This window comes from Siphateles boraxobius, unplaced genomic scaffold (assembly GCF_051911475.1).
Source record: "Siphateles boraxobius isolate OS27281-9 unplaced genomic scaffold, OSU_SipBor_1 8, whole genome shotgun sequence".
Lineage (NCBI taxonomy): Eukaryota > Metazoa > Chordata > Actinopteri > Cypriniformes > Leuciscidae > Siphateles > Siphateles boraxobius.
In genome coordinates this window covers 14,369,485-14,381,329 of record NW_027509208.1, presented here as the reverse complement: position 1 = coordinate 14,381,329, position 11,845 = coordinate 14,369,485, and the positions used below count along the sequence as shown (strand labels likewise).

At 36.6% G+C, this 11,845-nt stretch overlaps 1 protein-coding gene across 1 annotated transcript; it reads right to left on the bottom strand.

Moving 5' to 3' along the window:
• Positions 1–1,545: 1,545 nt before the first annotated feature.
• On the bottom strand, positions 1,546–10,353 carry gpr132b (G protein-coupled receptor 132b). The gene is made up of 2 exons (XM_077219607.1): positions 10,240–10,353; positions 1,546–3,879 (listed from the first exon to the last, which is right to left on the bottom strand). The coding sequence occupies exon 2, from the start codon at positions 3,875–3,877 to the stop codon at positions 2,789–2,791; it is 1,089 nt and encodes a 362-aa protein (XP_077075722.1). The 5' UTR covers positions 3,878–3,879; positions 10,240–10,353; the 3' UTR covers positions 1,546–2,788.
• Between the last annotated feature and the right edge of the window lie 1,492 nt (positions 10,354–11,845).

Sequence of the window (11,845 nt, the reverse complement as noted above, 5' to 3'; positions counted from 1 at the left end):
ACTTATAGTTTACTATTTATATATTATTTTTGCACTTGTCGTATACTACTATGTTCAAATGTAGATATTATTTTTATTATTTTATATTTTATATATTTTTTATACTTGAAAAATACCTTTAACTGAACTTTACCTAATTAAACATCAAACAATGTTAGTTTCATAAGACTGTATATGAAAAAGTATGTAAAAAAAGTATATTTAATAGGCTACTAGATGAAAATAATTAACACAGCTACAAACCAAGTGCACTTTGAATACTTAATTATACTTTTAAGTATATCTCGGTCAAAAGATTGAGTACAAGTACAGGCCAAATATACTTGGACTTTTCTCTCGGTATAAGTCAAGTACACTTAAGTGTAATTTTAAGTATATTTCTGAGAAGTACATAAAGTATATTTTTGAGAAGTATATAAAATGTAGACTGAAAGTATTCTTTCTTATTTTTAGTTTAAAAGAAGTATACTAATAGAACACTTGAATAAACTTTTTTCGTAAGGGTAGGTCTAAGACTTGAGTGCCTGAATACAGGATGTTTTCATTAGAGCCCTCCTTTGTTAATGCATTAATAATTCACACATTTCATGAAATATATCAAGAGGGATAATCAAAGAAAGAAAGAGAAAGAGAGAAATTAGAGCCAACAGAACAAAAGGAAATGGCTTTAAAGAAAAACACTCAAGCTCTGGGGATCTGTCAGATTTGAAAAGTACTACAGAAGGCCTAAAGCAATGTAACACCTCTGTTTTAGGCCAAAGAATGGTATTGCAAATAATACACTGCTATATTTAGGTTATTATACATAGTCTACAGATAAACACTAAAAGTTATTTCCTGAATTTCCGTCATTCCGTGGTCAACCATATTTCACAGAAACGACTTTTGTTTCACACATTTGACGCGAAAAGTCTTGTAAAGTAATGAGTAATGAGTTACGTGCTACCGGGGCTTCACAACAGGGGCGGGTACCACTGGCCTTATTGTTTGCTATTGGCTGAGGACAGCTGCTGGCTACTTAATTATTCATTGAGGGAAGGTCAAATTAGGAACTTATCTTGGTCACGGAGTTAATTATTCAGGAAGTTTACGGAGGAAGGAAAGGGCAGACATTCCAGATGATGTTTGTGTGGTTTGCTTCTAGCTTTTTCACACCAAGAATATCACATGCATTTTTAACACTCAAAAGTGTGACTGAAGAAGAATGCTGCACTGCTACACTTGCTCAACATTTAATCGGTCGGATTTAAAGTGGTCAGCATTTTTTCTTGTTTGCTGATTTATGTACACATCATATTTTTTAAAAAAGCACACAAATATTTTCAGTGACCCAACTTTTAATCATCAAACCACAGAAACCAGCCCGTTCTCAATATGTAATGCTGAATTGACAAATGATCATGTTAACTCGTTTAAATTACTTTTCATTGTGTCCTGAGAATCTTAGGTGCTTGTGAAACACATATTAAACATATATGTTTAAATAACAGCTTTTTCTGTATAGCTAGTTTATGCCGAGTTGAAATAAGAGGAATTATGTTACTCTTTTGTAATCTTGAGTTTATTTACAGTTTCTTAAAAGAATAGCATTATGTGCAAATTGTCCATCATAATTTACTGGTGACTGTTTGAGAAAAACTTGACTGCAAATTGTTAGTTTAAATTATAAACAAGACTTGGGAAAATCAAGCAAAATAAGTGCTTCAAAGCTTGAAAAACTTTACAATAGATTGTGTACCGAGTCCTGAAATTGATATTAAATAAAATAACATGAAAACAAAATGACAAAATTCATCATAACGCAAAACACATCTATTATAAAATCTTATATAAAAAACAACAATTTAATGTTAAAGTTTAACTCGACAAACAACACTGTTATCCCTAAAAGTCATGCACTTTAACGATGACACATTAACATTTACAGTGTTACAGTCAATTATTTCAGAATGAAAACACTGATACTGTATGTCGTTTGAAACAATCTGTCTCGGACAGTAGCCTATAGACCATCCGCCGCCCATTTGATGCTTTATTGCACACAAAAAAGTCAAAACACTTGCCAACAACAAGCTCTAATCTGATTGGCTGGCTTGATACAACTTCTGCACTTCTTGATACAACCCACTTAGAATCAGAATTCATGTTTAGTCAAGGTACTGAGCTGCCACATTGAACTGGATTTGCCAGTTTGTGCCATCAAATCTTTGATAGATATTCAGAGATTTGAGGCCTTTAGTTGCAAGTTAATTCAATATTTATCCAAGATTATGTCTGTAAATTCATTGTTTTTTATACCTTTTGGATGTGCTTAAATTCTCCCAATTTTATACACATTTTCTGCTATTTCGTTTTGTGAACAATGGTTTATATACAGTAACAGTTATTATTGTGGTAACAATGATTACATAAAAAGGCCATCTGAAAACAAATTCAAGTATAGTGAGTCTCTTTAAATGTGAGCTAGGCCCTTTCCTGTGTATCTGCAAAACTATTTTGAGCTTCTCAACAATCTGGAGAATATGCTTAAGATGAGTCCAATGCAAGCTATTCAGAAGCTTCAAACGTTTTGAGACGGAAGCAGATTAGAAGGTGTGAAACACACAGAGATGATCTTATCTTGAGATCCTTTCAGTCTATAGCCCAACAAAACAAAAGGGAAATTCACTTTTGATTTTTTGCAAGATCTTTGACACACCTGCAGGTGTCCTTGATTTTTCCATCCCTTTCAGTTCCAAGTTATAGCACGTCGAGTAAAAAAATACGCATGTCCAATGCTTCTACAAATTCAGCATGATGCGGGACAAGTCGTTCTCATTTCATTGCCCTTTTCTGAGACGGGGTCTGAATTGCTTTTGGAGCTGTGCATGTTGTGCTGGCTACTGTGTGTCGAGCGCTGACCCGAGATGACTTTGTTACACAGCGACGCCATGCCTCTTCTGATCTCCTGACGGATATTGTTGCTGGAGAGCACGTAAAGAATGGGGTTGATGGCGCTGTTGAAAGTCGACAGTCCCAAAGAGATTTTGTAGGGCGTGTAGATGTGCTTTTCAAAGTGACACTCCTCCTTCAGCTTGGGGAAGTGGAAGGTGATGGCGCGCATGAGCAAGATAATGTGGTACGGAGTGAAACAGATCAAAAACAATGCCACCACCGCCACAGCCAGGTAGCGCACCTTTTCTTTCTGACGGGGCTGGAGGCCTGTACTGGCCTGCACGTTTGCAAGAATGGCCCTGTTGGTGAAGATCAGGATGGCCAGGGGGATACAAAAGCCTATGCAAAACCGAGCGTAGTTGAAGGCTGTAACCGTCTTCGTGCTCTGTCCTGGCTCGAAACAGCGGTGACTCCCTCGGTCAGCATCCCCTTCGCGCATGATGAAGACGGGCGCGTGAACCAAGCCCACTACCATGTAGATCGAAAACGCTATGAGAGCTGCAATCCGTTTCTGGCGAAGGCCGCGAGATTCAATTGCATAGACCACCGCCACATAGCGGTCGATGGACACGCAGCAGAGCAGGAAGATGCTGATGTACATGTTGTTGAAGAACACAAAGCCAGTCACTTTGCAGGCCATCGAGCTCCAGGGCCACTCATGGTTTCTACTGACGTACACTGTCCACAAAGGCAGCGTGAAGAGATAAGTGAGATCGCACAAGGACAGGCTGAGCAGGTAGATGCCGAGGACGTTCTTATGACACACCTGGTGGAGGGTAAGGTAGACCGTGATCAAGTTGGCTGGCAGGCCGATGATAAAAACCACAATGTAGAACACCATCAGGGGAATACGGTCCTCCTCATATGATATCTGACAGGACACCTTTCCAGTTTGGTTCATGGTCGTCATGATGCTCTGTGCCACAGTGGATTCATGCATCATATCTGAGGGGTAAAAATAAAGAGAGAAATGAGAATAAGCGGTTAAACAGAAATGTAGGAGTACTGAACATGACCTGGAAGAAGAAAATTCACTGTATTTATACTGTCTAAAACTACAGGTATTTAAAAGGATAGATCATCCAAAAATGAAAATTCTGTCATCATTTACTCACCCTCAATTGTTCCAAACCCCTATGAGTTTCTTATGTTGAACACAAAATACGAAATTTTGAAGAATTTTGGTAACCAGACAGTTGACGGTAGCCATTGACTTCCATAGTAGGAAAAAAATAATATGGAAGCTAATGAGTGCCGTCAACTGTTTGATTACTGACATTCTTCAAAATATCTTATTTTGCGTTCAACAGAAAAAAGAAACAGAAACAGGTTTGGAACAGCTTGAGGGTGAGTAAGTGATGACAGATGTTTCTTTTTTGGGTGAACTATCCTTTTAAAGGAGCTGTATGTAAGAAATGTATTTCAATTAATCATAAAATGGCCCTGATATGTCACTAGACATTAAGAATTTCATTTCAAATACTTATATCACTGACAACAATAGTCCGGCCAGGATATTGTCATTTAAAAAGTGAAGTTGCAGCCCTCAACTGATGTTGATGTTGTCATGTTGTGTTTTGGTCTGATGCGCCACCCTCCACCTATCTACCAATCACGAAGTCAGTAGTGTTGCGGCATCCGGATTGCCAGCTCTGCTCTAGTTACCACAGCTGCAGCTTCAAACGTGTCGGAATCGGATAAAAAAAATGTCTAACGTTGCGAAACCAAAAAAACCTTGTTATGAATCCGAAATACTTTGTGACAAAGTCCAAAATAAAGCAAGGATCTGAATAAGAGATGCCTTTGAAAGATGGAGACGGCTGAAAACGGAGAAGAATTTCTGGTTTCATGTTCGTGCAAAGTAACGTTACGTTAGCTCATATGGAGGAGGTGGGTCATCGAATTGAAAAGGTAAGGAATTGTTTGTATAATAAAAACGGCGAGTCGTCATTGCTAACATTAGCAATGCATTATCAGAGCCTGTTTCTCTGTCATTATGCTGAGACTAGGGTTGTGCGATGTCTACCAATTTGGCATCAGACGATGTGTACAGTGAAACATCGCGATGGACGATGATATCGGGAGGAGGGGCGGGGCTAACATTCTAATTTTTCAATTAAGCAATAAGCCCAGCAAAGCCCTGTTTTACAGTGGATTTAGAACAGCTAAGGGGCGTAGGCACAACGCGGAGATATTTTTCTCTACATCTCATCCGCAATTTTGATTTCGGCACGCTCTGCAGCAGCTGACCACGAGCGAATGTACAGTGACGTGACAGAACTGCCAGATTCAAACTGTGCTTTCGCGCTATGGCTGGCGCTGCGCCAGAGACGGACACGATCAGCGCTTGTCATATGTCACAACTATTCAGTGTTTTTAACCACATAATGTTTATTTTAGGTTTCAGACATTTAAATACATATAATTTATAGCATTTATAAACAATACATTTATAGTTTGTAAAATACACAATGGTGTATATGGAAGCAGCAATAACAACCCATTCAAATATATTTCCCGACGGATTTTATTCATATCAGACACACAGTGTAAGTAACGTTAACTATAAAGTTAACTCCATTCTTCTCCCAGGTCACCGGCCATGTATTTCAGGGGGAAACTGATGAATTCACGTGCTTTAATAAACCCAACAGACAGGAATCTCTGAACTGCGGCCCAAACAAACATGACGGTGCCCATCTCACGTTGCAGATCAAAATCATTTATAAAGGTTTTTTAAACGACAAAACAAACTCACTTACACGTATTTGAGAATCGGAATAGAAGATAGTCGATGACATGGTAACCAGGTTTGTTAATATTTAGAAATAAAAGCGCTAACGTTACATCTGTCATACAGCGTTATTTTGGCTGTGGTGAATCACGTGCCAAGCATGACGCGTCACCATGGAAACATGGGTACGGGGGGTCGCGATGCTGGCTTAACATCGTGATGTCTGTCAGCCATCACGATGGATGATGATATCGTCTATCGGCACAACCCTAGCTGAGACGCTGAGGAAAACAACATTAGCACGCCCATAATTGTTTATCATGCAAGTTCTACAGCCAAAAATAATAGAATGACATGTAATCTTTCACATCACATATTTTAAGGTTATGGACGTGTACTGCAGGGTAAGTTAAAAAATACAGCTGGTCGCTTTCACTTATAGCATCAGCTAAATGAATAGCTGTATCTTTGATATCGGTTACACACAGTGACAGAGGCTTGTGCTTGTACTTACGTTAATGACAGATACCTACCGTTACAAGTTAGACTAACAGCTACTGTTCTAACAATGTACTGTCACATACGCGCATACATCTTTACGATTATATTTGGCTAATCGCCATTAGTAAATTTTTGCGATATATAATTACTTTGCAAAACATCTCTCATTTAAAGCATAAACATAATTAACAGAAAAAGCTTCTTGTAGCAGCCTACGTTCCTGCTGGATCCTGCAGCCTATCTGGCAACCTCGAGTCAGGGAGGGGATACACCGCTCTACAGTAATTTGAAAGTGATTGCAGTACCAGTTTTGGCCACAGTCTTACATACGGCTCCTTTAACTACTAAACTATCAGTATACCTATAAGTTCACTTGTAGTATAGTTGCAGTACAATGTAGTTGCAAAACTAGTTGTGTACTCAAAATTTTCTACCGTTATACTTGAATGCTTAAAAGTGTAAGACTTAAAAATCTGGAAGGACTTTAAGAGAGGGCTACTCTCTGAGAAAACAAAGGAAATTACCATCGGAACTCACTCTTGTGCTAATTTACATCTCTTTCCCTCTCCCCCACTCTCCCTCCCTCGTGGTGAAATCCTGCAAAAACTCTCACAAGAATCAATATGGTTTTAATGTGAACAATTATTTGAAATGTCTCAGTGCAACTGGTACAAATGTCTCATTCCCAAAGAAGTAAACCAAAAGGTAATAAAGTTCTTGAGAAGATTAGAAATATCTTCCACACTGGAGGGTGTGTCGTTGAATTAACACCTTCTGACCATTTGACTGAATGCAAATTTTCCACTGCTAGCAAATGGTGACTTAAAGGTAAATTTCCACTGTCGACGATGTTTAGATTTGGGGTATATAATGAAATGCAGCGAGAGCTCGGGGCTCTTTTCTGTATCCAGATCAGCCCGTGAGGTCGAGAGCCGAGTCTCTCGGCCTCACATATTTCTTGTCGGGTAGACGTTTTTCCTCTTTGTTCTAGAGCATTTGATGTTTTGCATTGATTACCTTTGAATTGATTATGAAATTGTAATGATACATTTACCTGACATTAAATTGTGAAATTTGATTATTCTGATTGACTTTGACATTATTTTCATTCAAGAGTTTAATATAATATTAAAACATTTGCTCGCATTTATTGATGCACAGATATCATTAAAACCCTTTTCATTTATGAGTCAGATGAAATAACGAGTTAATACATATGCAAAATGTATTGAATTTAACCAAAAATACTTTGCCGCGAGAAAAGACCTTTAACACGCAGAGCCCTTCCGTGCTGATCAGACGACCCCCATTGGCCTGATCGAGCACGCCTTACAAAAGTATACACTCAAAAGAGGGCTAATTTAGTCCCAAGTGGTAGTGAAATAGTACACTTATAAGTATACTAGTACATTGATATTAGTATACTTACTACATAGAGTATACTCAAAATTATACTTGAATTTTACTTATGTATAATTAATAAAATTAACTTGAAGTTACTTCTTTTTTTAAGGGTAAAGAATCCAATCACACAATTTATTAATTGATGGCCACGTTTAATTAAATTATTGTACTACTTTGTTGTACAAATTCATTCCCTTGTTGTTTTCGATGGAATAAAGTTAACCAATTCTAAATATGCGTACACAGTATTTTTTTATTTTACGCAGAATTGAAGAAAGAAAAACAAATAATTATTATTAACAAATTAAAATTAAAAACTGTAAAATAAAATAATGGATACATTTAACTAATTTTAAAATAAAATCCATTTAAAACTGAAAAAATAATGAAAAGTTTTACAAAATTAAAATGACAAAGAAGTTTAAAAATAACAGAGGCAAAAAGTTAAATGTCTGTTTTAACTAAATATGTTAAACAGAACAGATGTGTTTTTTAATACTACATTGAGCCTAATAGAATAGTATTTCACATATGGTATTTGGCAAAAATCTGGTACCTTTCAAAGCTTGATTCAGATTCACCCATTTCAAGTTTTTTTTTTTTACTTCTTGGGACTTTATCTTATCATCTTACCTTTTTTTTCTATATTCTTGTATCATTGTTCATTGTTACAGTCCAGTGTGTGTTCTTTTCAAAAATCTTCACCGCTAGATCACGATTTGTATGTTTCAGTCGTGGCTTCCATTGTGGTGAACATGAAAATAGCCTATCTACTACAAAAAAAATTGTTGGCACAAATCATTTTTAGACTTGTTTCTACAATATTGAAGCAATAAGTCTGCAATAATTGTCAGAGTTTTGAACCTTCCATCAAATTTTTTCTCATTCTTTGATTCAAAAGTAAATTTTGAGCCACACAACATACATTGAGTTGCACAACTAAGGTGGCACTTTGGCACATATCAAAGCGGTTTTGCTTCGACGCGACCATTGACCATTCCAATGTTTCAGTGTTTCTGCCATGTCTCATCCAGAGTAAAACACCCCCTTTCCCCTTCATCTCCAGGAAGCACAATGCACCACTCCCTAGTTTTGCCCCATCTAGACAAGACAGCCACTGAAATATTAATCACGACCCCCTCATCCATGAGGAGTAGAAGTGCATCAGAACGGAAACACACTAGTATGTTGGTAACCACATGTGTTGGTAGGCTACATGAATTGTATATTGGTACGTGAATGGTATATGAATAGTATTTGAATCATCATGTATCGTTCTTGCCTTAGAAGGTTATAATGAATGGTAAATGAGACCAAAAAGCAATATGAACATTTATTGAGCAAGAGGTTTTTTAAAGTTCAGACAGAAATGTCTGCAGTTAAACCACCCACGTATAGGTTCATGCGAAATACATGCTAGCTGACTAAGAGTCCCTCCTATTCTTTGTACTCATTTCTCGCTTTTCACATTGGGGGAAAACCAGACCTTGCACAAGAACTCTGAGGATTGGGAAAGTAAACAATGCAAGTATTTCACTTGACCTATTGACACTAACCGGGACAAGGCAAAAAAGCCATTGATGGTCAGTGTCAAGAAAAACACGGATACAAAGTCAGTGGAGAGTGAAGAACGCATAGGCGTACATTAAGTTCTGCATTAGTATTCATTGTGTTCTGTGACCTACTTATAGTCATTAAATCAATGTATGGGTGTTAAGACAGACACTGTGACTTTTGGATCAGATGAAACCTTTTATTCCCATGTCTCATATCATTACTGTCAAGACACAGGCGATGCTCAGTCCAGTGTATGTGACCATTTTTAGACGCTGCAGGCAGATTCTTGGAAACATGCTCAACCTTATTAGAGATGATGCTCTCTATATAGTATAATGATACCAGGCAATATGTATTATCTGAAATGTATTATATGTATCATTAATGCAAGTCTAAATTAAGCTGGCCTCTTCATTAAATATTCATGATTCCTTTGTTTAATGCTGACTACAAAATCAACCCATATCTCTCAAGTTAAATTTATGATTTATTTTATTTTATTTGTCTGCTTGAATTATATGACATTTAACACTTTAGATCCGGTTTTTAAACCTAAGGGTCCCTGAAGATTTTCCAGGGGGGCCACAGATAAGAAACCAAATGAACATTTCATGTCATTTCCACTATTAAATATCTTTCTAACTAATTATCTGTTAATTATTCTCTAATGTAGTAATGCTTATGTAAATAAAACAAAGAGTAGCCGAATTGAGTATAGTTTTATAAGAAAATAAAATTTCAGTCATTTAATTCAATGTTATATTCGGTTTCTTTGAAATTATGTGGTAAATTTACAAGCAATTTCTAAGTGAAAATAGTAAATCTTACTTTTTCCCAGTGTATAGTAAATGTGCATTAATTAAGTCATTAATGAAAGATAAAGTGTTTCAGGGAAAACTTAGCTTTTTTATACTGAGGGTCCCTGTGTTGACTGAAAGGTTAAAAGCAGCCAACCAGGTCGCAAATTACACGTGAAAACACTACACACATCCTGTTTTCAGATTGTGGCGTGCCGCACAAAAAATAAAAATCCTTTGCTTCTCTAGCCTATGAAAAAGCAAATATGACATTTTCTATAAATGTAACGTATAAAATTGCGTGGCCCTTACCTCCAAATGCAGTTAAGAATGTGTCCTCTCTTCATCTGTAAGCATCTATCAATAAAAAGGACCAGCGCAGCAGATCTCTTGACAGGCCCCTCGAGAGCACAGAGCACCGCGTGTAATGATGAAGGGCAGCGCGAGCACATCTCTACACCACATAGCCTACTACGACCACGTGATCGTCGCACTTCTGCTCTTCGACAGCGCGCTCAAATAAGGCACTTTGAATGAATGAGAGAATATACAAAAAATATGCCCTTAAACACGTCGAGAACTGCATTTCTAGAACACTTTTTTTGGTATCAGTGGCGCGTTTTATGTCTGTGAACTTGAGCAAATGTAGGGAAATCGGTCGGCACGCGCATGATGCTCTAAGTGATGTTAGATCAGATAAACAGCTAAAAAAAGATTTAAAAAAAGTTTTGAAACAGCCTATGTCGCCGGGGATTTTTCATTACCACAATAAATGGAACCTAAAGCACTTATTATTTTAAACAGGCCAACAAAAAAGCTCCCCCAAAAAACTGTGTCGGCCAGGAATTAAAATTAATCTCAAATTCAAAAGATGGTTAAAAAATTCTAAATAAACTTGATCTTATTGTTAAAATAGACTAGAGTGAAAACTAAATAATTATGTTATAAGTTCCAGGGCTTGACCACAGCATATTTCTGAAACTAAACCCTTCCTCTTCTTTTTCTTCTTTTTTTTTTTTTTTAAATGTTACGTCCAGGTCGAAAGGTAACGGGAATGCCCAATACCAATCTGACGAATCAACTAACAAATACTGAAAGAAAAGGTGAAGTAACAAAGACTATATACGTAACAGTCAATGCATGGTGTGATATTACTAATTGACAAAACAAGTAGGCTAATGCCTAATCTAATTTTCTAAAATGGAAATATGGAAGAAAGTTCTTCTATGAAAATTGTGTCTATAGATGAGTGATCTCAAAACCAAAATATTGCATTGCAATGTCTAGTTGTGTAACAATTTCCAGTGAACTAATTGTAATAATTACTTTAACTACTTTAATTAATTAATTGTTTATTTTTACAATTATACAGAATATAATTTGTATCTGAAAAATTGGAAACATTGAAGATATGGTGAAAGCTTTTGTAATATTATAAATCTCTGTACTGACACCTTTTTATCAATTTAATGCATCCTTTTAATTATTATCCTTGTTTTAATGAAAGTATTCGTTTCCCAAAAAAAAAAAAATATATATATACAGCTGTGGTCAGAATTAATGGCACCCCTGGTAAATATGATCAAAGACGGCTGTAAAAAAAATAAACCTGGATTGTTTATCCTTTTGATCTTTCATTCAAAAAATGTGAGAAAAAAATTCGAACCTTTCATTGAAGTAAAAGAATTGAAAGTGGGTGGTGGGGGGGCAGTCACATCATGAAATAAATGTTTTTCTCCAAAACACATTGGCCACAATTATTGGCACCCTTTTATTGAATACTTTTTGCAACATCCTTTTGCCAAGATAACAGCTCTGAGTTTTCTCCTATAACGCCTGATGAGTTAGGAGAACACATGACAAGAGATCAGAGACCATTCCTCCATACAGAATCTCTCCAGATTCCCAGATCCATGTT